Below are 27,439 nucleotides of genomic sequence, written 5' to 3' on the forward strand. Positions count from 1 at the left end.
TCATTATTTTTTTTATTGTTGTTGTTGTTTGCTCTGCTCCCCAACTCTGGAACTCTCTCCCATCAGACATCCGCGACATAGACTCTCTGCCTTTATTTAAATTCAGACTCAAACCCATCTGTTTAAATCATGCAACTCCACCTGTGTTGTTTCAAAAATATTTTTACTTTAGTTTTTATCTTTATTATTTCTGTTTCCGTGTTTAGTGTTTAACTGATGCCCTGAAAGTGTCCTTGGGCGCTCAGAAAGGCACTTACAAAGAAACGTTCTATCATTGTTGTTGTTGTTGTCTCACTTTCAATGGAGGAAGGCTGCCAGAGTCACAGCAACACATTGCTTTGTCATCCCAAGGAAGAGTTCCATCACCAATGAATCAGTGCAAAGCGTTGTCGAATTTTCTATTGTGATTTAAAACAAACATATTGTCACCTTCGTTAATAAAAATGCTTTTGAAACATAGCGGCCGCCCAGTAGACTCTTTCCTTTTTTCCTTCTCGACTAAAACGGTTGGAAAATATGTTGGAAATCCCCGCTCTCATACAGGTCAGTACGAGAGCACGTGACTCCTAGCCCCACCTCTCTATTGGAGGTTTACTTCCTTGTGCGACATCTCCCTGCGTGCCATTGGCTGAGCGGCGGAGCGGGAGGAGACGAATACCCGGACGTGTCATTGTTTTGGTTTCTGTTTCAAAGCCGGTAAATCGGAAAATCTCCCACCATCCCCTCCCCTCTTTCTTCATTCGGGACTCAGAACGTCTCTGCGTTCCTGTCGAGCTTTCGCCGCCGTTCCGACATATTTTAAGAGGAGCTCCGCAACTGACGACATCCGGCCGGGACACCTTTCAGCAGGCGAGTGTCTTCTCTTCTGACAGCTAGTTAGCTCGGTTAGCCGCTAACTGTTGGCTTCACTACTGCCTGGACGACCCATTACTCACTAATTAACGAACTAACTCGCTGACTAACAAGTGAAACAAGTTTTTCGAATCAGTTGTTCGTCAAGCTTAAAACGGTTGTAACTGTTGGTGTGAGTTGAGCTGCTTCTTTTTCTGTATGACTCGTTTCTCGGCATATGGCAAAAAGAAACGCTTTGATTTCAACAACGACAACTACGACAACAACAACAACAACAACAACAACAACAACAAACTTCTTTCAGCCGGCGGGCCACTTGGCAGAATGTCAGAGCCTCCCATTAAAAAGTGCTATGATGCTGAAATGCTAACATAAACAGCAGCCAAGGAGAGTGAGCAGCACCCAGAGTGACGCTGCAACTCATTTCCACACCTGCTGCTCTGCCTACTGTTTGGCACCTTGACTCTGTAAAGTCGATACTTGGTTGAAAAAAAAACAAAAAACAAAAAAAACAAAAAACCCCTATGAATAAAAACAGGAAGTTTGCTGCAGATGGTGACATTTTCATGATCAATTTTAGTGACACCCATTTCAAGCCCTGTTTTAGTGGGAAGTCCCGTTCTTACACTTCACTGTTTGTGTGTGTTGTGACTGTAACCGGCGTAGTTATTCTAAAAAGTTTTCCCAGATTGAGTGCTTTTTTGTTTCTTTATTGAACAGCTTCAGTCTCCATGGCACCAGCGAAGAAGAAGACCTTACCCAAACCACTCCCAGAAGGCTTCATCCTGAACGCCAGCGACAAGACGAGATGGCGGCTGGGGAAAATCATCGGTCAGGGCGGCTTTGGGCTGATCTACCTCGGTACGACACGCCTCGTCTACTTGTGCTTTGGTCGCGGAAGCTGTTTGCGCCAGGACGGGTCGTTGGATGAAGTTAAATCGGCTGGTCATGTGATCCGGAGCCGTCCAATCTAGAAAATGCCTGCGTTGACAATGTGCCGTGCACGCAGCAGCTTTTGTTAAGGCTTTCCCTCCCTGTTTTCTAGACTCATTCAATTCAGGCGTCAATTCCGGTCAAATTAAATGTCAAGTCAAATTGCGTGGTGTATTTTAACTCATGTCGGTGCTTTCTGTCGACTCGCAGCCTCCAAGGATGTGGACAAGCCCGTTGCAGCAGACACCGAGTTTGTCATCAAGTTGGTGAGTGAACAGAGTGCTGCTTGTTTAAAGGTGCCATAGTTGACCTGAATCTTCAGATCCTCATAGCACTAAAAACCGGGTAAAAACAAGTCTGCGTCAGAGGGCGGAGCCAAGACCTTACTCACTAACCAATTTGTGGCATAAAAATATTAGCATATACTGCAGCTACTTGCTGTGCTAGTAAAGATGACTGCTGTTGTTTTACTCTGACAGTAATACCTGTTTCTTCTGTATCCTACTTTCTACACTGTAGATACAAACTGAAGACATCAAATATATGAGCAAGATATGTGGATTAATGTGGCAAAAGAAAAAAGAAGTTAAACACCTAAATATGTTATATATTCTATATGAAGGGTGGCTACTCTAGATCATCTAAAATATAAAACCGGTTTGAATTATTTCACACTTTTTTGTTTAATACATATTCCATATGTGTTCATTCATAGTTTTGATGCCTTGAGTGACAACCTGCAATGTAAATAGTCATGAAAATGAAAGAAAAACCATTAAATCAGAAGTATGCATCCAAACTTTTGACTGCTGGTGTATGAAATTAAAATTGAATTTTCTAAAGTGGCAAAATGACTCTGTAAGTCACTAGTGTGTGTGTGTGTGTGTGTGTGTGTGTGTGTGTGTGTGTGTGTGTGTGTGTGTGTGTGTGTGTGTGTGTGTGTGTGTGCGTGTGTGCAGGAGTACCATGAGAACGGCCCCCTGTTCTGCGAGCTCAAGTTCTACCAGAGGGCAGCCAAACTGGAGAGCAGTGAGTAGCGCCCCCTGCCTGCCGTCCTGGCAGGCCTCCGGAGCGCCACTGTGTTGACTGATGAAGTCGCCACGGACACCAGGGGGTGGGGGTGGTGGGGGAGGGGAGGCCTCGGCGCTCGGCAATCAATAACAAGCAGGGGCGGACGTGCGGCCCCAGTGGCAGTTGGATCTCCTCTCGCACATCTCGGCCCAAAGCGTGCCTCACCCTGGAGTGCAGAGAGAGAGAGAGGGAGAGAGAGAGAGAGGGGGGAGGAAGCCACTCACACGTGATGATGGCGGCGCTGAGCCTGCAGCCACCTGCCAGCCTGGTGTGGCGCCAGTCAGGCCGGCCGCCATCGAGGCCAGAGCCAGGCCCGCTGCTTTGTCTGGGGCCTCCGTGTGTGTGTGTCTGCACTGTAATGCAGCAAGATTAATATTGTGCATGCATTATTACGCTTACGAGGACAAATTGGACTCTTGGACACAAGGTTTGCCCACTTTTCTCAGAGCTCAGAGGCTTTTGTGTGTGAGTGAGACGAGAGGTCAAGAGAAGAACGTGGAACTTTAATCAAGACTCGACAGAGGAGTTGATGTTTTTTTTTTTTGTGGTGGATGTGGGGGGGGGGGGGGGGGGGATTCTCAGCGGTTGTGTGTAATTCAGTTTCCTCAGCTGGAAGCGCACCTCTGCACGCTAACTTCTATTATTCCTCCTCTCATCTCTGTTCCAGTTGAGAAATGGAAGAGAAGCAGGAGGCTGGACTACCTGGGCATCCCGACGTATTGGGGAAGTGGCTTGGCTGAACACGACAACCTCAAGTAGGGGACACACACACACACACACACACACACACACACACACACAGCCGTCACCACAGCGCAACACGCCAGGCGATGATGACAGGGCCCGGTGGAAAACAACTCGGCTGCCGTCCTTCAGCTCCAGCGGGGGACTGCGGCTGCACCGCAGGGATGAGATGATGTGATATCCGCTCTCCTTCTGCTCAGGTATCGCTTCATGGCCATGGACCGTCTGGGGAGCGACCTGCAGAAGGCGTGCGAGCGGAGCGCCGGCCGCATGAAGAAGCCCACGGCGCTGCTGCTCGGCCAGAGCCTGGTGAGCCGGGACGCTGGGCGCTGGTTTTTAAACAGCACGGCGCCGCTGCTCCGCCAGCAGGCTCACCTTCTTCTTCCGCTCTGGTCTTCCAGCTGGACGTTCTGGAGTACATCCACGAGAACGAGTACGTCCACGCGGACATCAAGGCGGCCAACCTCATGTTGGCCTACAGAGACCCTGAACAGGTGAGTCCCGGCAGCGCGCTGCTCTATTTCAGGCCTGATAGGAAAATTTTTTTTTTTTTTTTTTTATTGTTTGTGTGTGAACGCACAAACCAGTCAAGTGTCAGCTTTGTGAATGAGCTTTGATTTGTGTCTGTGCCGCAGGTCTACCTGGCAGACTACGGCTTGTCCTACCGCTACTGTCCAGAAGGGGAACATGTCCCGTACAAGGAGAACCCCAAGAAGCGCCACAACGGAACCATTGAGTACACCAGCCTGGACGCCCACAAGGGCCTTGGTGGGTATCCACTCTGTTGAACCACTTCCTCTCCTACACTCACTCTGATCAGAGTGTGTCATTATTTGCCGAAACAGCCCGTTTTCGTTGATCTCGCCCTGCAACAATAACAAAAGTTGCCCCACCTGAACTCCTCATTCAGGAATGAGGAGAATAGCGCTCCTGTTTAGCGGTTTTCACTGGAATCCAAAATCAGCAGCAGAAGACTGACTCAGAGCTGGTCTGAGTCAGCACATGTGACCCAGAAGATTTATAAATAAAACCAGGAAGTTTCTGTCAGTGTGCAGGTTGGCTGCGTGTCACCAAGTGGATCATCTGCTTGACATTTTGGCCGTGTGTTTCTCACTCTGTGTTTCTCAGCTCTGACTTTGGTTGCTCTCTCCGATTGAGCCGCTCGTCAATACATTAAAAACCTCCCCTAGCACCCCCCCCCCCCCTCGGCTAATATTGGGAACACATTAACTGGCAAATTGCCTACACGCTCCCTCTCTTCACTGACCATCGATCCTCCGTACCGCACAATCCCCATCGTCCGCCTCCACTGTCGCTGTTCAACAATCCCCCTAATTAGGTGAAGTCATAACCTGCGCCGTGTTTTCATCCCCGCCGTTAATTAAGGGACCTTGATGTTTAGTCGAAGCCGAGCCCAGACTGCAGATAACGTCCAGGCCGAGTGGCTGCGCCGCCACCAGTGGCTCAGTGGAGAGAGTCAGCATAGCTGAGGGAGCATGACCGCTGCAGGGCACTGGACGGGTGGGGTTGGATGGATGTTGGGGTTGGGATTAGGGTTAGGGTTTCTGAAATTAGGGTTAGAGTTTCGGGGGTTCCCCATGTGCTAGAAGCCCCATATTTGGCGTGGGTGCGTCCTGGGGGCTCCTGATGAAAAAGCAAGTGGCCCCATGTCTCTAGGACAAAGTTGACCTTTGACCCCATAGACTTGCATGGCATTAGGGTTAGGGTTAACTCTGAAATTAGGGTTAGGGTTTCTGAAATTAGGGTTAGGGTTTTGGGGGGTTCCCCATGTCCTAGAAGCCCCAGATTCGACATGGTTGTGTCTGGGGGGGCTCCTTTTGAAAAAGCAAGTGGTCCCATGTCTCTAGAACAAAATTGACCTTTGACCCCATAGACTTGCATGGCATTAGGGTTAGGGTTAACTATGAAATTAGGGTTAGGGATCAATAAATTAAAATAAATTCTTTAATCAGCCCAAAACTGACCAGCATGACTGTCCTCTTATAGTTGAACATGATATGCAGCATTACAATGCGAAATCTCACCATGTCCGAAAATCTGATCCGACATGACATATGTGTTGTGTGTTTTTTTTCTTGTCTGGGACAAAAAAATGGACACATTATCTCTCCACCGCGTCGTTTCGCCATCCTTCATCCAGCATTAGGACGCATTAAACACAGGAGCAGATGCACAAACTCTATTATGAGCAGCGCTACGTCGCTTGGAGGGCGGCGGTGATACTTGCTAATTGTTGGTCCTTTAATGAGGCGCTGGCTCGCACATCCATCCCAGCAGCCCGTCATGTCGGCAATTTGGGACGCAGAATGGGGTGATTTTTTTTCTCTGAACGCAAACGTGTCACACATTTCTTCACCTCAACCCGTTTAAATCTCTCTAAAATTTGACAGAGGGGGAGCAGGAGCAGATGGATGGAGTGTTTTATTGAGCCACCTCATAGGGGGAAACAGTGTATCACGGGATGTGTAGAAAAAACGTGCTTCAATATCAAAAAATGAACAAAAGCAAAGTTACAACAAAATCAATGTCTTTGAGGCCCCACGGCTCTTTATTGAAATGAATCTTAAAACACTGAAAAGTGGATGCAATACAGCTATTTTATGGCTTACTATTAATATCATTTCTACAAGTTCGGCGGGTCAGATTGAAAAGCTTAACGTGCCACATATGGCCCCCTGGGCCGTAGTTTGCCCAACGCCTGCCCTAACCCAAACATCGACAGTTCCTGTAGGTGGCGCCGTCTGGTGTCTCCCCTGATCCTGCTCACAGCCACAAAGCACCCAAACAACTTCTGCTGTCTTTATTGGTTTCCATGCCGTCAGATCTCTTCTCTCTTGCTCTCCCCTGATTGGTTCAGGTGTAATCCGATTACTAGCATCTCTAATGTAATCGGCTCGGTGGCGGCGGCGGCGGTGGCGGCCGTGCCTCCTCTCCGGGCCGGCCTGTGAGCCCGAGGTGTTGGGCCGGCATCGATCGGGTTCCGCGGGGAGATTTCTCCCCCCTGGTGGAGCCGCCGCTCGCTCGATAGCTCATTTCTCCTGAGACGCGAGCGCGGCCGCCGCCGCCGTATCGAGTCGCCGGAGCTCCCGAGGCTCGGCCCCCCTCGGCGGGAGGGCAGGGTGGGAGGGGCTAGGGGGGTGAGGCATCGACGCACATTGACGTGGAGACGGAGGTCCAGGCAACAGGCAGGAAGCAGGAAACGATTCTTTGCTTAGCGACTCTCAAAGTCTTAACACGGCTTGCAAGCCGGCAGTGAAATTCTATGATGATAAGGGGGGTGGGGCGGAGAGGAGTAACCTAGAAGAATTGAACTGGGTCGCGGGTTCGATTCTGGACCTTTCTGTGTGGTTTGCACGTTCTCCCCGTGTCTGCGTTGGTTCTCTCCAGGTTCTCCTGCTTTCTCCCACACTCTAAAATTGGGAACTCTGAATTGACCGCAGGTGTGTGTGTGTGTGTGTGTGAGAGAGTGAATGGTTGTTTGTCTCTACGTGGCCCTAATAAAGTGGCCACTGGTCCAGGGTGTCACCCTGCCTGCACCCTGTGACAGCTGGGAGAGGCTCCAGCAGACCCCTGAGACCCTGAGAGCAGGAAGAAGCAGGAAGTGAAGATGGATGGATGGATGGATGGATGGAATTGAAGTGGGTCCAGTCCAAGACTTGAAACCTGCTGGACTGTCCTGAGAGGAGAACCGGATGGTGACGTCGCCCCCCCCCCCCCCCTCTCTCTCTCTCCCTGTGTTTTTGCATCTGAAGCTCAGTAGTTAATCAGGCTGCGACCTTGTTGGCTGTGGACCGTCGTCCTATCGACAGGTGTCGGGCGGCGGCTGAACGATGGCCGCTGCTGCGGGGCCTTTTTGATTTATTCCTTTTTTTTTTTATGAATGAATCTCTGATAAACTGGTCTGGAGGTTCTTCTCCCTGCAGCTGCAGCACGAGATGCTCAATAGGTGTTTTTCCTCAGACCTGTCCAGGCGCAGCGACCTCCAGATCCTGGGCTTCTGTCTCCTCCACTGGCTGACTGGATCTCTGCCCTGGGAAGGCCTCATCAACAACCCCACTCAGGTCCAAGAGGCCAAGACCAGGTCGGTGGTTCCTGACCTTTGACCTTTGATTTGTAGCCAGATTGCTTTTCACAATCATTTTGCTTCTCATTGCCCTTTAACTGTTTAGCAGCAGCCGAGGCAACTGAAAGTCTCCTGTACTGATGGCGGTTTGCTGACCTTCCTCCTCCTCCTCCTCCTCCTCCTCTTCTTTGTCCTCTACTTCCTCCTCCTCCCTCCAGACTGATGGACGGTCTGCCAGAGTCGGTCCACCGTCTGTCAAAGGGCGGAGCCAGCACAGGTGAGGCGGGGTCTGCGGGACCAGGAGGTGCAGCAGATGAGAGCTGCTCTCTCTGGGTGTCTTGGTGACCAACAGCTGCCGCTACTGCTCTCTTCCAGACGAGGTGGCCTCCTTCCTCCTCTACGTGAAAGCTCTGGACTACCAGGAGAAGCCCGACTACCAGTGTCTCCGACGGATGCTGTCCAGCGGCGGCGGCGGTGCAGGAAGGCTGGACTTCTCGCTGCCTGGAGGGGGCGCTGGAGAGGGAACCTCCCACGTCGAGGACGCCCCCACCTCCAGCAGAGATCAGGTGAGAACCACGGTGGCGGAGGAGGAAGAAGAGAAGGAGGAGGAGGAAGAGATGGAGGAGGATTGGAGGAGGAGGGAGAGGAAGTTGAGGAGAAAGAAAAGGAGGAGTAGGAGGAGCAGGAGGTGAATGACTGAGCTCCACTTCCACAACATTTGACCTGCGAGCTTTTCAAACTCCAAAGTGGCTTTGCAGAAATTCCACATCCTCTCTCTCTCTCTCTCTCTCTCTCTCTCTCTCTCTCTCTCTCTCTCTCTCTGCCACGCCAGTCTCTCGACCCCGGTGCTAAAAAGGGGGAGGGGGTCAACCTCCCCCTGATCCCGCCCCCCTTTTACTCGCAGCACGAGCGTCAGCCGAGGTCTGGAAGTGCGGGCGGCGGTGCTCCTCTGCAAATTCGCCACAATCGCTCCTCGACCTCGGCGACGACCTTCCAACGGCCTTCAGATGACCTTTGGACGACCCCGTTTGCAGAAAATTGGCGGCGTCCGCGGCTGGCGGGGTTGTCAGGCCAATTACTGCGGCGGTGGAGTGGCGGCCGGTTTAATAAACAGAAGTGGCCGTTTAGCGGCGAGCGTAAATGTCAGCGGCGGTCGAGGCCACTCGGCGCCGCCGCCGCCGGAGTTCCCGCTCCGCTTTTTCCGAGTTTTTAATCAAAGCGACGCTGACAGAGAGGAAACGCATCTGCGGAGTCGCTGCCTTCAAATCATCGACTTTGTTTTTGAGTTTGGATTTACTGCCCTGCAGGTCAAGTCAGCCAGCCAACAGGGGGCAACGCGGAGGTGTTTTTCAGTTTTCAGAGGCCAAAGAGAAGAGCCTGTCAGAACGTTGGATGAAAAAGAAACAACCTTGAAAATATTTTTTTTTTTTTGTCTTTCCGCTGCTGAAGTGGCTGCAGCCTCGACGCCGACTCTTATTAAGTCTTTTCTAATTAATTAGTGATTGCAGCTGCAGAGCCGCTCAGCACTCGGCAACAACTCCAGCCACTAAAGCAAAAGCAGAGTCACTCTTGAAATATTGAAGAAGAAAAAAAAAGGTTCATTTCGGGTTTCGAGGGTCCAGCATTGTTCAGTCTTCTAATATCTGGCTTGAGTTTTAACTGAATAGAGGAGCCCGGTACGTTGGGGGAAAAAAATGATGTTTTATTTATTCTTCCAGAAAACAAGAAGAGTGAGAGGTCCTGCAAGAGCCAAGGCTGCTGCTGCTGCTGCTGCTAAAGAGGAGGGGGGGGAGGAGGAGAAGGAGAGGACAGCAGCCAATCAGCCGAAGGCACGCGGCCGCACACAGCAGCCCCCACCAACAGCCAAGACACGTCAGGTGAACTCGCAAATCCACAGGGAAACAATGATTTCTAATGGATGAAGCTGTAGCAGAGAGAGAGAAAAAAAAATAAAAAATAAAAAAAATCTTGGTTCCAAGAACGACAGAACATTTTCAGAATGACTTACATTTTTATTTTTCACAACTTAAACTTTGCATCTCTTCACAGAAGAAAGAGGAAGTCCCGCCTCCAGGGGGCAGGACGCTGAGGCCGAGGCGTGGGCGGGCCGTGCCTTATGTAGAAGACACCAGTGAAGAAGAAGAGGAGGAAGAAGACGAGGAATCAGAGGAGGAGGAGGAAGCCAGACCTAAACCCATCGAAGCTCGCTACCTGAGGGGCCCGCCCACCGGCCCCAGACCGCCAAACAAACAGGTGTGACATCATCCAGACCAGTAGGGGTAGATAGCGAGGGAGGAGGAAGGGGGGGGGGGGATTTACATCCTTTAAATCTAATCATTTCAAAAAGACAAAGAAGAAGATGAAGATGAAGATGAGGAAGAAACATTTAGCTGCTGCAGGGGAAATAATCTAAACAGAGCCAATGGTTAAGTTCCAGAGAGCCAAAGGTGATTGGACGGACTGCAGTTGGGGGAGGGGGGCCATGCCAACCTGCAGGACCCCCGTCCAGGCACCCCATCCAGGACCCCCCTGCAGGAGCCCCCTCCGGCCCCACTGGCTGCTGTGGGGGGCCGCCGGCCTCCTGCTGGCCGCGGTCCTCCTGGAAGCTTCTCTCTTCCACTCGTCTCCTACGCCGCCATTCTCACGGTGATGGGCTGCGAGGGGAACAGCGAGCAGGTGAGGGAGGAGCGGGCGTCGCAGCGTGACCTTGAGGTGACCTCCAGCGCCTACCTTGCTGCAGTAGGGACACTCCCCGAAGATCACGTTGAAGCTCTGACGGCTGGACGGAAGAGCTCGCAGCCACTGGAGGAGGAAGAGGAGGTGAAGTTGAAACACTTAATTCCGCTCTAGATATACCTAGCACTAGCACTACTACTAGTAGTAGTAGTAGTAGTAGTAGTAGTAGTAGTAGTAGTACTGCTAACACCCACAGGGGGCAGCCAACGGGAATAAAACACTATTGCGATAAATTCTGAACCACGGAAAAGCTGGACGGAGGTCGGGTGGAACCCGAACAGCCAAGAAGAAAGTGACGCCATGGGAGACCGGCTCCCTCCAGTGGACTGACTAGTAACTACAGCAGCGAACTGACAGACGCCACAATGAACTTTTTTTTAAGGACGATGTTGGCCTGCATGATGACTCATCTTCACCTTCTTCTCTTCATTATTATTTGTCAAATAAACATTTTTTTTTTTGCTTTTGTCTTTTCTGCTCTATTTCGAAATGTTTTCAGATTCAGAAAGTCAAGCCCGCAGTCTTTTCAGTTATTTACAGTTTTCAATCAACAGGTTTTTAGTGTAAAGTGGAACCTGGCGCCACATGGTCAACTGTACTGTACTGACACTGAAGTTTAATCAATGTTTTATTGTCTTATTTTTTCAATAAAAGTGATATTTTCATTCACTTATTACCGTGTGGAAGATTTAAAAAGCAGAGATCAAAGTTCACCCCAGCATGCCGAACTAAGTGATGCGTGATTACGTTCAGATTGTAATTATTGGTGTGTGTGTGTGTGTACCTCGTAGAGACAGGCCTGGTGGAAGGGTTGACCACAGCGGGGGTCGTTGCACACCTGGTCGGGGATGGCCGACTCCAGGCGATACGAGTAGCAGATTCCGCACTCGACACTGAAGCTCTGACACACACACACACATACACACACACACACACACATACACATAACAGGTGAACAGGAAGTTCTAATAAAATAAATCTGCAGCTTCACAGCCTCTATTTTGTCAGAATTGCTTGCAGGAAAATATTTCCAAGTACCGTGTTGCAGTACCACAGTGCGGCCACTAGGCTAAATAACTAGCGACAGAGCTAAAATTGAATTTGACACCAGCGGTCAAAAGTTTGGACGCACCTGTTTCTTCTTTATCTTTCCTACTTTCCACACTGTAAATACACACTGAAGACATCAACTATACGACCAAGATATGTGGATTAATGTGGCGAAATAAAAAAAATGTTAAATACATACGTTATGTTCTATATATTTCATATGAAGGGTGGCTATTCTAGATCATCTAAAATATAAAACTTGTTGGAGTTATTTCACTTTTTGTGTAATACATATTCCCTATGTGTTCATTCATAGTTTTGATGCCTTGAGTGACAACGAAAAAGCCATTAAATCAGAAGCGTGAGTGCAAACTTTTGACTGGTAGTTTACGTCATTACGCTCAATTTGTTGCCATTTCAACTCTCGCTTGCACAAACGGCGGCGCTAATTGCTTCCCGGTGGGCGGAGAGTTGCTCAGGTTTGATGGATTTTGTGGGCGGGGCCTCCGCAACCACTTCAGCGCCAAAATACCTTCGGCTTTGAACTCGCGGGTTGCCTCACAAACAAACACACAAACAAACAAACAGCGCCCCTCTCAGCGGCGCCGTGTCTCGCTCTCTAACCTCGCTCGCCCTCGCCTCTCCTGGGTTTACGGTGTAAAACGAGGAGCGCCGGCTTTTTTTTTGTTTTTTTTCCCACCGGGTCTTTCCATTAAGCGACTCGGGTTAAAAAAATAAAAAATTAAATGAAATCAACATCTGGTCAACTCAGCTTTTTGTTTTTTTTCCCCCGTGCTTCTCTGAATGCTAATGAAGCCGAGGCGTTAATCAGCAGCGCGGTGACGGCGAATAAACACAGTGACCTCTTGACCCCGCCGAAGGGGGAGCGGGGAGGGGTTTGGTGAACGCTAGAAAAACAGGAAGATAAATGGATTTTTTTGGGGGGGTGGGGGGGGTTTGGTGGGCTGCGTGTGTGTGTGTGTGTGTGTGTGTGTGTGTGTGTGTGTGTGTGTGATTAAAAGCCATTTGATATTGTGCGGAAATCTGCCATCGTTGTTATTCTAATGATCTTTTTCTGTAAACAACCCAATTAAAGAGAGTTTGAGACGCAAAAAAAAGGGAAACACACACACACACACACACACACACACACACACACACACACACACACACACACACACACACACACACACACACAAACAGGCCAAACAGAGAGGCAGGAAAATATGGAGGAACAGGCGGCGCCGCCGTCCGCCCCCTTTATATCTTAGAGCTCAAACAGACACACAAACAGACTGAGACACAACTGAGACACACACACAGACACACACAGACACACACAGACACGCGCGGAAGGAACTCCCGGGGTAATCAGGATGAGAATAGACGTGTTTTGAGCTGGGAGGAGCAGGGCCCAGTGTGTGTGTGTGTGTGTGTGTGTGCGTGTGTGTGTGCGTGTGTGTGCGTGTGACGTACAGATTTTTCGTGGGTGGCGGGTGACGGGAATTCGATCTCCAAAACATCCCGGAGGTTGTGCAAGACGCCGGCGTCCGGGTTCCTGCCAGAAAGGAGCACAAGCAAGACGGCGGCTTCAGCTCCTTCACACACTAATTAACCACATGCAAATGAGGGCTGCAGAGACACAGGGGGGGTGGGGGTGGGGTGGGGAGGAGGGGAGGGGGTGATGGCGGGGAGGGGGGATGTGGGGGGTGTGGGGGAGGCGAGCGCCAACTCAGACGAGTCGCAGCGGGACGGCGAGGCTGAAAACTCAGGTGGAATCTTTTTAAAATCTTTTTATTTATTTTTTTAAAGTTTCATACTCTGGCTGTGAATGACCTCTGACCTCTGACTGCCGGCTGAGGCCCAAAGTCCATCAGTCGCTGATGACAGCTGAAGTTTAAACGTGTAAAAATGACAAAAAAAACTTGTTTTTTCGGTTTGCTATAAAAGAATGTCTGAGGCTTCGTCCCGCCAGTTTCCCCTGAACACACTTCAGAAAACGCAATAAAAGCTTTTTTTTCTCATTTCATGTCTTGTGACAATAATAAAACACTGCAGCGTTGCGAGAAACAGAAATAAAAAAAGAAGAACGCAACGGTTTCTAAATCACAAACCGACATTTAATTCCGTAAAGAAAAATAATAATATTACTAATAAAAAAACTCAGCAGATGTTCAAACTGAGACATCTTCCCGAGTCTTTGCAGGATTTTTTTTTTTCACTGCGTATTTGCTGCTGCCATCAAGTTCACAAAACAAACAAAAATCATTTTCTCCACAGCAGTAAAGCAGCTCACAGGGTGGAGACTCACCACAGGTGCATGTTGGCGTTGAGTTTGTTCCTCAGCGGAGTCACGGCTGCAACAACACAACACAACACAACACCACACCTGATCAGTGCCAACAGCTGACGGAATGAATTAAATCAATGCAGAAGACAAACTTTGGCTGGGTGTAACTCCCATGATGCGTCAGGACACATCAGCCAATCAGAACGAGCTGAGATGTCAATGACACTTTTTTCTGGTGATTTTCCGGCCTTTATAATTTTTTTTTCAAAAACTAAAAGACCATTATTGAAAAATCTGCAATGAAAAGATTTATTATGAACCACGTTTCAGGTCAAAGGTCATCCTGTCAGCCGTGTTAGAGGCCTTTATTTTTGTATTGCGTTCTATGGGGAAAATGCTTTCTGAGCCCAATGGAATTATTTTGGATGCAGTACCTCGAGTGGCCACTGGAAAATAAAATTGGCGCGCCGCTATATTGCCAGTTTGGTATGGAGTTCTGATAATACACCCAGGGTTCAGGCTCCAGAACCAGCTGGAACTGGACCCCAGTGGGACTCACCATGCTCGGCTCCCAGCAGGCAGCACTCAGGCAGCATCTCCGGGTGTCGGGGGTCCACCTCCACCCTGATGGACACGTTGTTCCCTGCGCACACACACACACACAGAGTCAACAGTGGTAGGAAGTTGCGTCTCTCCCAGCAGTGAGTGGACTGGGGGTCTCTGGGCCGGACTGAACTCAATGGTACCAATGGCAATGCGCCTCATGGTGTCGGAGCGGCCCGGCCTCTCCGGCTCCAGGACCCAGGTGCTGCTGTCGATCTCATCCAGGAAGTCCCAGAACCTGGTGAGGGAGTCGAGCAGCAGCAGGAACTGCTGGTAGAGCTGCTCCAGGGTGGTCTGGAGAGAGAGAGAGAGAGAGAGAGAGAGAGAGGGAGAGAGAGAGAGAGACAGAGAGAGGGGGAGAGGGAGAGAGAGAGAGAGGGGGAGAGAGAGAGAGAGGGAGAGAGAGAGAGAGAGAGAGAGAGAGAGAGAGGGGAGAGAGAGAGAGAGACAGAGAGAGGGGGAGAGGGAGAGAGAGAGAGAGGGGGAGAGAGAGAGAGAGGGAGAGGGAGAGAGAGAGAGAGTGAGAGAGAGAGAGAGAGAGAGAGAGAGAGAGAGGAGAGAGAGAGAGAGAGAGAGAGTCATTTCGTGTGGCAGAACTTTGCACTGGGCCTCAATGGGATCATTCAATGCACCTGCAAATCGCAATTGTACTTTGTCGTAATTTGAGAAATATCGCTTTTATTTTGCGAAAAGCTGTCATGGAATGGCAGCTACTTCCTGTCTACTCCCTCAGACTGAGGTCTCCACCAGGCACCAGTAGATCAGCTCAGCGACTCCTCACTGCTCCTCTCAGAGTGAGGAGCCTCCATTCAATTACCACCTCCTCCTCCTCCTCCTCTCTCCCCCCCACCCCCCACCCCCCCACCCGGACCGGCCCAGTGCAGTCATCCTGCGCCGCAGCCGTAATCACGCCACTGGCATTAATTGGGCTGTAATTGCCGAGGCTCTCAGCACCTGGACGATGCTTAATTGTGTGCACTGTGCCGGCACAATGACCCCTAATTTTTGGTTCTTTTTTTTTTTTTTTTTTTTTTTTTTTTTATACCTCCCCCTTTAATTTTTTTTCTCTCTCTCCTCTCATTCCGTCGGTGATTGTGCTGCCGCTATCAGACTATCGGATCTCTTCCTCTCCTCCTCCTCCTCCACTGCTTTGTTTGCGAGCCACTCAGGTTGATCTGCAGTTCTCTGCACTTTTTTAAATCTCACTGCAGATAAAAGAGAAAAAAAATTGACTCGTTGTTCGGATCCGATTCTTTTTCCGAGGTCAAAAGTGACTCGAGCGTTCAGAACCTGAAATCCCGACTGTCTTGACTTTTGTGCTGATCAAAAGGACGCCCGGACCAATCGGCAGCCTCCGAGGAAGGAAGGGGCGGAGCTACAGCCTGCGACAGGTGCGGAGCTGGTGCCGACGCTGCGCTGCGACTGGTCGACATTTCCATCCACGTGGAAGAGTAACGACCTGCGTCACCGGCCTCGACCTTTGACCTCCGCTGTTCCTCCATCTGACCGTCGCAACAGATGAGATTTAAAAAAAAAAAAAAAAAAAAAATCCCATGATTTCCAGGAATTTGAGTCTGAATTTGGGATGTTAACAATTAATCGATTAATTGTCGATTGAGAATTTAATCGATTAAATTAAATTAGTTGCAATTGTTGAACATTTTTTACACTGTTTTTTTTTTTTTTTTAGCTAAATGGCTTGGTGTATACCTGTATAACTAGAAGAAGTTACTTTTAAACAACTTATAAAAAAAATTGAAATGTGATCAATTAGAAGTCAGAGGATAAATGTTGAGGGTGTTTTTACTCTAAGGTAAAAATGGGTCACATTGGACCCTCAACATTATTTACGTGTTAATTAACGTGTTCCTTACACATTTTCCCCTGTGAAACGTAGGCTCTCAGAAAAAAAAAAAAAATCGCGGCTTATCAATTAGTCGTTAATGGATCGATCAGGTCAATCGACTAACGATCGATGAGCGAGTGGACGATTCGCATCCCTGGACTGAATGGAACGTTTTTCAGCGTCTGACGGCGGCTGCAGCAAGAAATACACAATTTACTGCCTGTCTAAAAAAAAAAAAAAACCTCAACAAAACAAGACAAAACAAAAGCCCACACACACACAGACACACAGACACACACATACACACACACAGACACACAGACCGACATTCCTTAATTCATGCAGATCCTCAGTTGTTAAAATCACTGGGTGCGCCGAGTATTGAGCACAAAGGACACACACACACACACACCCACACACACACACACACGCACACACACACGCGCACTCAGGCGGAGGTTTGTTTCTCTTCCCGCTCAGAGTGGCACGTCTTGGCCCCGAAACAGAGCAGCCAATAATTACTCATTCAAATGAACATGTCAGGGCTGCCGACAGACAGCAACCCTGCCCCCCCGCCCCCGCCCCCACCCCAGCCCCCCCGCCCCCACCCCAGCCCCCCCTCACATCACACAAACACACACTTGGAACAGATGCAAGCGCGCACACACACACACACACACACACACACACACACACACACACACACACACACACACACACACACACACACGCACTTCATGTTGCGGTGCAGCAGAGATCCATCAAGGACCCAGCAGGCAGACAGCCTCCATACGGCAGCGCTGCACTGAGCTGGTCCTCACTGTACGCCTGCCATGTATCAGCACACACACACACACGCACACAAAAAAACACACACGCACACACACACACACACACACACACTCTTCTTTCTATCTCTAAACACTGGTGGACGCATCTCAGTGCCGGACGTCTCTGCAAGTTGTTGTGTTGTTTATGTTTATTTCAGACACACACACACACACACACACACACACACACACACACACACACACACACACACACACACACACACACACACACACACACACACACACACACACACGAGCCGCCAAAGGAAACATCTGCTGGCGGAGGAGTCGTAGGCGCTGACAGGCGGAGGGACGACAGCTTTTGTCACACACACACTGAGCAGGAATTAAAAATTAAAAAGCAGCCACCAGCAAATTTTAAGACTCCAAAGTTTAGCGGGGGGGGGGGGGGGGGGGAGCAGAAAAAGAAAACAACGCATGGCCTTGAAACGTCAGCGGCGTCAGCGGCGCCGCAGGACAGGGAGGAGAGAGGAGAGAGGAGGGAGGAGGCAGGAGAGAGGAGAGAGGAGAGAGGAGGAAGGAGAGAGGAGAGAGGAGAGAGGAGGGAGGAGGGAGGAGGAAGGAGAGAGGAGAGAGGAGGAAGGAGAGAAGAGGGAGGAGAGAGGAGGGAGGAGGGAGGAGAGAAGAGGGAGGAGAGAGGAGGAAGGAGAGAGGAGAGAGGAGGAAGGAGAGAGGAGGAAGGAGAGAGGAGGCATGGTTAGTGCGTCTTGACTCGACGACATGGACAAACAGAGGGCGACGGAGGACGAGCGGCGTGATGAGGAGGATAAATCACAGTCACGGTGGGTGATCCTGGCAACCGGGGGAGGAGGGGGAGGCGAGGGGGGCGTGGCCTCCTGACTGACTGGCTGACCTACCGAGGGTCAGAGTTCCACCGCTTTGAAGGAAGAACGGAAGCGGGAGGACGGTTTCCTCCGGCTTCTTAAACAAATACCATAAATGAAAAATGTGGCCCTGTAATGAAAACAAAATTCTGGCCAGTAGGTGGCGCTGCACCAGCAAGTTGAAGGTTCGGCGACTCTGGAGAAACGGCAGCCAAGAGGGCGACGTCGAGTTTTGTGTCGCGGAACTAACGACCAATAAATAACAATACAACATCACATAATAATGTATGTGGATGATGTAATAATATGACAATGGGTCTTCGTGGACGCTCAGTTCAAATCATCACATTTAAAAAAAAGATAGATTTTCCACTTTCTTCTACTTTCATATCCGAGCCGGATGAGAACTTTTCCTGCAGGAAGTGCAGCCGAGACGTCGGACTTCCTGTCTGCGCTGCTCAGAACTTCCCCCACTGTGTCGTACCTGTGGCGTCCAGGTGATGGGCAGCGGGACGGGCAGCTGGGCGGAGCATTCAGGGGCCTCGGCGGGGTGCTGCGGACACACGCGAGCTTTTAGAGGCAAATTCATTCAGAAATTATTGACAAAGAAAAACAAAACAAAAAAAAACAAAGAAACTCTTGCAGCGGTGAAAACTGGAGTTTTCCCAGCCGCTCCACGGACTCACAGCTGCCGTCGCCTGCTGCCAAGAGGTGGGCGAGTGGGAGGGGCCGGCTGGGCGAAGACTGAGGCCCCTCCCCCTCTCACACCTTCTTCAAGAAGAAGTTTCAGCAACATGGGACTGATTCCCAGTAGTGTGACTCCACAAGCTGAATTATTTACTACTACTACCACTAACTACTACCACTAACTACCACTAACTACCACGACTACTAACTACCACTACTACTAATTACTAATGAACACCTGAATGCAGGAATAAGCAGGTACGGAACACGGAAGGATGGATTATTCCGACTACTCTTTTGTTGTCAGTGAAAGCAGTTTCATGAAGAAGGCGAGGAGGGAAGTGTGTGTGTGTGTGCGGCAGTGAGACGAGGTGTTTTCTGGAAGGAGTGCCGACCCTTCAGCTGTGAGGAGAGTTTGTTCAATTTGCCGCTGAAATTATCCAAAACGCTGCGATTCCACGGGACAGAATCCCATTAAACGCAACCCGTCACCTTCTTTCAAACAATTTGGGGAACTGTGACACGCCGGCGTTTTAACCGTCCCTGTGCACGCATGCAAATACACACACACACACACACACACACACACACACACACACACACACACACACACACACACACACACACACACACACACACACACACACACACAGCTGCCTACGTGCTGATGGCTATGCAGATGGAGTTGTGGGCGTCGCCCTCCTCTGCGTGGAGTCGCTTTATCTGTGCTACATCTGAGGGTTAGCGCGTCTCCAGGCAGCCTCGCCACTCTGGCCCAGATCTGTGGGCGCCGACGCAGCTCCCTGATTGGCTGTCGGCAGATTGAACGTCCCGGGTGGGTGTTGGTGGGGATGGGGGGGGGGGGGGGGGGGGCGACCACTCGGCTGGTTGTGGGTCAAAATCGCCCGCAGAGCAGAAATGACGCATTTCAGCACGAGTTTGTGTAACTAAACAGTGTGTGTGTCTGTGTGTTTGTGTGTGTCTCACCTTGGACTTGAGTCTGACGGTGAGGACGTGCTGCCTCCGGGAGGAGTCCTCCGCCTTCAGCGTCAGCGTGCGGAAGTCGGTGTCGATGGAGACGAGCCTGCACGACAGCAAAAATAGAGCTGTTATTTTGCGAAACGCAGCTAGCGAGAGAGAGAGAGAGAGGGGGAGGGGGAGAGAGAGAGAGAAATAGAGGGGGGGGGGGAGAGAGAGCACCAGGTGGATCATCAGGTGATGAAAACCAACAATCCAACAGGCCGTTTCTACACCTCGTCACTTTAGCGTTTAGCTGGTGACAGATCACGCGCAGGAAAACGTTGACCGTCACCCCGGAGCAATACCTGCAGCCACCACTAGGTGGCTGCAGGTATTGTTTTTTTGTAGGCTTGTTTTTTTGTTGGTTTTTCTTCTCCTTTGGTTTTAACGGTTGACTGAGCATCGCCCTCTAATGGATGATGAGGTTTTTGCGCCATGCGAAACGGTCGCGTGATTTGTGAGTCGTCAGCCGATGACATCAGAGCGCTGACGCTGCGGCTGCAACGTGGAGCTGATGTACGTGTTGTGTTGCGTTGTGTTGACAGAGCGATGGATGAGGCCTGGCAGCAGCAGTAGCAGCAGCAGCAGCAGCAGCAGCAGCAGCAGCAGCAGCAGCAGCAGTGACCTCAGAGCGGCTCCATATTTCCAGGCTCCAGTTAACCTGTAAATCAGATCCACTCACTCAGCTCATCTAATTACAACCTACTGAGGCTGAGGACAAAAAAACGCTGTCAGATTTACTGCGGCTCACTAGAAAGACGAGTCCACCGCCCCCTCCTGCACCCCCCTCCCCCCGCCCCTCTGTGGTCCACTGAGACCAGGAGACTGAGGACCGGTCGGGAGGGGGCGGGGGGGGGACGAGACAAAGGACTCGGACGGCGGCGCTCCAGATTTATGGCGTTCCGATGGACGGCGGCGTGCCGTATATCTGCAGAGGATTTATGGAGTGTGTTAGCGAAGGAGTGATGCGAGCGGCGTGCCGGCGGGGGGGAGGCGGGGGTGATGGGATGATGAGGGAAGATGCTGCTTTTCATAAAAGGCGTCGGCTCAACGCTCAACGCTCGGCGGGGTCACCGCGCGCACGCTAAGGCGCCGACGCTGCAGCACAAGTTTCAAAGCAAAGACGCACGATTTCCAACTGATGGAGATCTGCCCCCCACCAGAGGACCCCAGACCAGAGGGTCGTGTTGTAGTCCAGACCGCACCAACCGAGACCAAGACTAGAGAGCATTGAGAGCGAGACAAAGCCAAGACGACCAAGACCAAGACTTTAAGGTATCTTTTAAAGTTAAAGTCCCAGTGACGTCCCGCAGGATGCGGAGTTTGTCCTCTGTGTTTGACCCATCAACTCCCTGAGGGAATCATTGGGTGATCCAACCCCCCCCCCCCCGCCCAATTCCACTCCTGAATACTGAGTGCCAAGCAGGGAGGCAATGGGACTTTGGGTCTTTGGTCTGACCTGGCCAGGGATCGAAGCCACAACCTACACAACCGGTCTCAGGGTGGACAGTCTACCACTGGACCACTGAGCCTTTTAATCATTTGCTTTTACATTTAGCTGCCAACTATATTGAACCATTATCAAATAAACAACTTTGCTTCATAAAATGAAAAAAATAAATGAACTAGGAATAAAGGAGAGTGTCACTCTGGGTGTCACAAACAGTGTACAACGTTTATCATCATGTCATTATAGTGTTGGCTGAGTCTTGATCAAAAACCCAGAGTCCGTCCAGTCCGAGACCAAAACAAGTCCCAGTAAGAGTCCGAGATGAGACCAAGACTCTTAGAAAGTGGTCTGAAGACCAAGACCAATCTCCAGTACACGACTAGAGGAAGGAGGCTGGAGCTGGAGGTGGAGCTGGAGCTGGAAATGCAGCTGGAGCTGGAGGTGGAGCTGGAGGCGGAGCTGGAGCTGGAGCAGGAGCTGCCGCCCGGCCAGGCTGAGATGGAAACAGCGTGAAGGTCCGACGTCCTGCAGTGAAGACTGATGAGGGCCTCCCCGGTTTCAGCGATGCAGCCAACAGAGTCGCGCACACACTCACGCACACATGCACATATGCATGCACACACATCACTGAGCTTTTCAAGATGGATTTGCAAAATGGGATTCCAAGACTCCTGCACGCCTGCCACGGCAGAAGCAGCGACGCTGCAGCTACAAGCTGCCAAACAGAGCCTGATGTTGCTCGGCCGGAACGTCTCTTTGATCTACGGCGTTAAAGTTTCACCCTTGCGGAAAATCAAATTGTCTTCATTAGTAAAGTACAGCAGTAGCTCGTACAGGCCGCTGGGACGAAGGGACGCTGGCGATATGTAGCGGTCTTTCCATGGGGAAAGCTACCCTGATCGGGAAGGTCGGTGAAAGTTTGGATTTTGGGGGAAAAATTTTTAATGCACAGTCTCACCATGACAAACAAGTCATCCAACACGAAAATGTGGGAACTATTCTTTCGATCTAAGACACAGTTTGTATAAATAACGGCCAACTAGTATTGGGAAGTCCAGTCCAATTTCCATAACAAGCTGAAATACAATTTCCCAACTTTTCCAGCTTTCTTGTCCATGGAAAGTTTCCGAGAATTTTCTGTATGTTTCTCAACCCTGAGTTTTGGAGTAACAATCGATTGATCTTTGTTTTCTTCTTCTTCTTTTCCTTCCAGTTAGTTATGTCAATAAAGTGCGGTTGAAAAAATTAAAAACACCGTCTTCTTCTTCTTTTCCTCTGCTTCTTCTTCTTCTTCTTCTTCTTCTTCCTGCCCATCTTTCTGTTAAAACTCAGCTGAAAACAAATGAAGTGAAATCAGCAGCAGCTGTTGTCGCTGTGATCAGCTGAACTGTGCATAGCAGGAACCAGCAGCGGAGATCTGAGCGGCCGCTTCCTCCCCCCGGCCAGCGGGGGCGCTGTTGGCCCCGCCAGAGGTGCACAGCGGTGGGCAAGGGGCCGCGCTGGGCCTCAACAGACCAGCGACGCTGTGTGAACATGGAGAGGCAGCTGTGGCCATAATGAGCCCTGGGGGCTTGTGGGGGAGGGGGCGGGGCCACAGCGGCCGGCCCACTTGACCTCATTTTCCCATTAATTAACACACAGCCAGCCGTCCCCAGCCAATTAAGATGACCACACACTCTCAGCGGCTGAGAGAGAGCGAGAGGAGGACTCACTTAGCCGGACCAATCCACACGCAGAATTGCGGGTGGGGGGGGGGGGGGGGTTTGCCTTATTAAAAAAAGAAAAAAAAAAAGAAAAACCCTGGTGGCCATTAGCGGCGGCGCGCTCCAATTAAGACGCTAAGCGAGGCTGGAGTGCGGTGGAGATGGAGGCCGCCCTGCTGGTGTGTGTGACAGCAGCAGGCCTCTGCAAACCTTCAGCCTCCCACTACAACCTGAGAGTCTTCAATTATACACATTTGCATATTTGCTAATATCATAATTGTCACGGCGGTCATTAATAGGAGAGCGGAGGGTGAAAGTCGAGGGAGTGGTGGAGGGGTGAAGGGGTGCACCAGAGGGAGATGGCATCAGCTCTGCGGCCGCCAGTTATTGAATGTGACCCGGATTCAATGATGACTCAATAAGCGACAGAGGGACAGAGTGGAGGCGCTAGTGCTGTTCTACCGTTTACGACCACCACTGACGGTAGCTGCGTTTTCATTGCGTTTTTTTTCTTCAAAATAAAAGCAACATTTCTCTAATTTCGACAAAGCACAATTGCGATTTGCAGGCGCATGAGCCGTAATTCTCCTAAAATCTCGTCCTGCGAGACCCCAGAGGATGGAGGTGCAAAACACTTTGCAATAAATCTGGATCATGGTTGTTGTTTGTCGTCAAGAATGCTTGCTATATTTTTCTCTTCGATTACTTGTAAAAAAAAATATTCTCTCTCCTCCTCCGTCCAAACGTAACGCGGCAGCTGGTGCGGGTCTTTGTCAGGCGCAGATCACAGCTTAGGCCGTCACGTCGCACCCCCGCCTGGCTGAAAGGCAGAAACCTTCCTTGTTGACGGCGTCGTTGTGCATCAGCAGCTGCAAAAACTCTCCATCAGCCCTCTGAATGACTCCTGAGTCGTTGTTCATTAGTGGGAAAATTGTTATTTGATCGTCACTTGACTGGGAACCGTGATAGTGACTCACTGACGTCAAGACCGCACCGACCGAGACATCATCAAGACTGGAGAGTATTGAAAATCGAGACAAGACATCTGGTGTTGGAGACCAAGACAAGACCGAGGAAAAACGCCTCCGAGTCCGAGACCCCTACAGAGTGGTCTGGAGACCAAGACCACTCTCCAGTGCTACAGCACTAGCCAGTGAGTCGGGTCATGTGGTCAGCAAAGCACATCTCAGTCGGTGTTCAAGCACCGGAAAGGAAAACTGCCAGCAGGTTTGAACTGAGTTCCGGGATTCAGCTGGAATCAACCAATCAGGAAGGACTTTACAGGGACGGAGCAGCCGCTGCTGAAACCTTGAATGGGTCCAACACCGTTTAAAGACAACACGACCCCTTTAAAAACCAAAAATAAACAAAACTCGCCCTTTAAATCCTTTAAGTGATAAATTAGTGGAAAAGAAAGACTTGCAGATTTTTTTTTATCGAAGCGAAAAATAAAACAACGTAAAAATAAAGAGTCGTCTGAAAGGACGTCGGCGCTCTACTTACTTGTCCCAGCCGAGCGTCTCCATCTCAGAGATGAGCTGGGAGTAGTACTGCGGGGGCGGGATGGAGCGCCGCTCGGGAGAGCCCTTCAGACCCACTTCCTGTGATGGGGGGGGGGAGAGAAGGAGGGGTGACAGGGGGGAGGAGACACAGAGGCAGCTCAGCTCCAGCGAGCGGGAAACATCTCCACACCGACTGCACAACGTCAGAGCTGAACCTCCACCGGGGCCCATTAGCTGATAGACTTTCCATTCATCTAATCTGAGTTGGGTACACGTGCACGTGTGTGTGCATGTGTGCATGCGTGTTATGACGACGGCTATTGATAGCTCCCCGCAGGTTTCCCATTAACTTGCTGTCAAAACAACAGAGGGCGGCCGTGCGAGTGACCGCTGTCGCTCTCACCAGGACGGTCTTCAGCTCCAGGAGGAAGGTGGAGAGATCGGCCGACTGCTGCAGCCTCTGGGAGCAGCAGGAGGTGGAGGAGGAGAAGGAGGAGGAGGAGGAGGAGAAGAAGAGGTGTGTGAATGGGAGGAGGGCGGAGCGACGCTTTCTGTCTGTTTTCTGCTAAATCACAGCCGGCCACTCCGAGTCAAACGCGCCGTTTGTGATTAATGGCCACTGCCACCAGCTTTAATAATTAATGATGGCTTAAAGGCTGCGAAAATAATGAACTCTGCAGCCTGAGGTGAAATATCAATCTCATCCAAATAACCCCGAGGGGCCACATAACAAATAGGGACATTTTCCTGGCGATGTTAATTAAACAGCAAAGAGAGAGAAGATATATTTATTTATTTTTCCTCCTCTCCTCTCAGCCTGCTGACTGAGTGGGGGAGGGAGGGAGGGCTAGAGAGAGGGGGGCGGAGCCTGATGAGTTGACGGAGAGAACAGACACACGACACGGACGTGCGCACGGGGAGAAATGAGAGATGTGATGTTTACCTGCCGGACGACGCGCTCGTAGCCGCGCAACAGGTGCCTCAGCTGCCAGCAGCAGTGCAGCCTGCAGGGGGAAGCAACGCATGAGAGCAGACACATAAAAGACAAGTACAAAAAGACATCCTGTGGGTGGATTGAAAACTTCCTGTTGCACTGCTGGAAGACATCTGCAATGTGCTTTCAAGGCAGCGTCCAGGTTGTTTTTTTGTACCTGGCCTGGGTGAGCTGGCCGTCAGGCGGCAGCTGGATCCTGATTCTGAAGTCCTGCTCCTGTCAGAAGAAAAGAAACGTTGGTTGAGGGAACTTTCAAGAATGAAGCAAATACAGCAGCACCACAGGAAACCTCTGGGGGCAGTGTAGTCTACTCTTCAAGGCAGCAGAACACAGCAAGGACAATGATTGCAACTTTTTGAGGAAATATTGTTTTTGTTGCAGTGGCTGATATTTATAGAAATAGGATTTGTAAGGCTGGGGTTAGGATTAGGGCTAGAGTTGGGGTTAGGGTTGGAATGGGGCTAGGGTTAGGGTTGGGGTTGGGGTAAAGCCTGGGGTTAGCATTGAGGTTGGGGTCATAGTTAGGGCTGGGGTTAGAGTTGGGGCTGGCCGTTAGGTTTCAGGTTAGGGTTCAGGTTGTAGTTAAGCATAGGATTGGGGTTAGGGTTGTAGTTAGGGTTGGGGTTAGGGTTGGAATGGGGTTGGGGTTGGGGTTAGGGGTGGGGTTGTTATTGGGGTTAAGGTTGGGGTTAGAGTTTGCGTTGGGGTTGGATCTGGGGTTGGGGTTAGTGTTGGGGCTGGGGTTAGGGTTGGAATTAGGGTTAGGATTAGGGTTGGGGTTAGTGTTGGGGCTGGGGTTAGGGTTAGGGTTGGAATTAGGGTTAGGATTAGGGTTGGGGTTACAGGTTTTGCATAGACAACGAAAGGGGTTCCTAAGTTTTAACATTAAACAAAACGTATTACTGGAATGAGAATTTTTTTTGGAACATAAAAGTTATTGTTGGGGTTAGTGTTGGGACTGGGGTTGGGGCTGGGTAAGTGTGAATATGAATTGAATATGGTGAAAACGTTTTTTTTTGTCATATGATGTATTTGTCTGGGGGAAAAAATGCCCTCAATCGTCTAACCTGAAATGGTTGAAGAGCTAAGCTTTAAACCTAAGAGCCAAGTCTGGACATCCGCTTCCAGTTCTTCAATTTGGTAGAACATCAACATTTCCCACCTCTGCCTTTAGTGACATAGAGAGTACATACAGAATCACACTGGCATATCACATCTCATTACCTTAATATAATCTAGTCAAGCAACACTTCATTTCTGCATCATTTAAAAATCAATAAACTCTTATGTACAATTAAGAGTAGGAAAATAAATTCACTGATGACAGCAGACAGGGCGCAGCAAGGTTTGTAGAACCTGACAACACAAGCTAGGTGGAATATGACAAAATGAATAAGGTTGATTGTGTATTCATAAGATATACACGATTATTAACATTTTTCTTTTGCACTTCTAGCGAAGTGGAAAGACAATTTTCTGAGTTGCTGCAGATTAAATCGCAAACCGAATTAAACATCGGCTCGCAAATGTTCGGTAACTCGCTTATTTTGTGTTTCGTCGTGCGTGTAAATCTCTCGTGTCAGTGGAATCGCTGAAGTGACGAGTTTTCCCAATGGAGTTTTGTATTACACTGCGTCATTACGCAGGAATGGCCACAGGACGGTGGCCACTGACAGGGACGTCGTACCTTGACCGAGATGAAGCCGTCGTACGCAGTTTGATCCCCGTTCAGAGGTAAAAGCAGCGGGTTGTCTTTCACTAGCTCCATGCCGGACTGGTATAGACGAGACTTCTTCTTCTTCTGCTGCTGCTGCTGCAGCTTCTGCTTCTTCTTTTGTCGCTTCCGGGAACAGGAAGGACGCGAAGCGGGACGTTCAAGACAAACCGAGAAATAGAGACGTTTCAGTCTGGAGGGTCCAAACGGCACACTTTAGAGAGAAATCGCTGCGTTTCCACACAGGAAACAATCGGCTGTCGAAGCTGAAACTCGCGGCAGAAAAACAAAACACTGTGACGACTTCCGGGTGCCTTCACGAACCCATTTAAAAAGTCGGAATTATCTGGCACATGGATTAAACGATCGATTTGAATTCACAGGCTGTTAATGTTATAACGTGGTAATCACACGTATATAACCGATATCGTTAAACATTTTTTTTTGATATATATTATTTAAGGTCAACCTTCACCGTTTCCCTC

At 50.1% G+C, this 27,439-nt stretch overlaps 2 protein-coding genes across 3 annotated transcripts; one reads left to right on the forward strand and one right to left on the reverse strand.

Moving 5' to 3' along the window:
* The first annotated feature begins 652 nt into the window (after positions 1 to 652).
* LOC142899421 (serine/threonine-protein kinase VRK1-like) lies at positions 653 to 11,093 on the forward strand. Of its 2 annotated transcripts, none has more exons than XM_076042975.1 (14): positions 653 to 849; positions 1,573 to 1,713; positions 1,996 to 2,051; positions 2,745 to 2,814; positions 3,524 to 3,611; positions 3,801 to 3,909; positions 4,002 to 4,094; positions 4,236 to 4,368; positions 7,582 to 7,702; positions 7,903 to 7,961; positions 8,060 to 8,250; positions 9,403 to 9,561; positions 9,737 to 9,937; positions 10,116 to 11,093. In XM_076042975.1, exons 2-14 carry the CDS (start codon positions 1,584 to 1,586, stop codon positions 10,332 to 10,334), a joined length of 1,629 nt encoding a protein of 542 aa, XP_075899090.1. In that variant the 5' UTR covers positions 653 to 849; positions 1,573 to 1,583; the 3' UTR covers positions 10,335 to 11,093. The 2 variants fall into 2 exon arrangements, with proteins under 2 accessions (XP_075899090.1, XP_075899088.1); XM_076042973.1 differs by having other exon boundaries at positions 654 to 849; positions 9,734 to 9,937.
* On the reverse strand, positions 10,201 to 27,239 carry fancl (FA complementation group L). Its single transcript, XM_076042976.1, has 14 exons — positions 26,928 to 27,239; positions 25,398 to 25,456; positions 25,190 to 25,250; positions 24,650 to 24,706; positions 24,248 to 24,345; positions 19,559 to 19,655; positions 18,369 to 18,437; positions 14,507 to 14,657; positions 14,320 to 14,403; positions 13,782 to 13,827; positions 12,947 to 13,028; positions 11,205 to 11,321; positions 10,415 to 10,486; positions 10,201 to 10,338 (listed from the first exon to the last, which is right to left on the reverse strand). The coding sequence occupies exons 1-14, from the start codon at positions 27,006 to 27,008 to the stop codon at positions 10,312 to 10,314; spliced, it is 1,101 nt and encodes a 366-aa protein (XP_075899091.1). The 5' UTR covers positions 27,009 to 27,239; the 3' UTR covers positions 10,201 to 10,311.
* Between the last annotated feature and the right edge of the window lie 200 nt (positions 27,240 to 27,439).

Source organism: Nelusetta ayraudi, unplaced genomic scaffold (genome assembly GCF_046127955.1).
Source record: "Nelusetta ayraudi isolate G7.1 ecotype Tasmania unplaced genomic scaffold, CSIRO-AGI_Nayr_v1 ptg000072l, whole genome shotgun sequence".
NCBI lineage: Eukaryota > Metazoa > Chordata > Actinopteri > Tetraodontiformes > Monacanthidae > Nelusetta > Nelusetta ayraudi.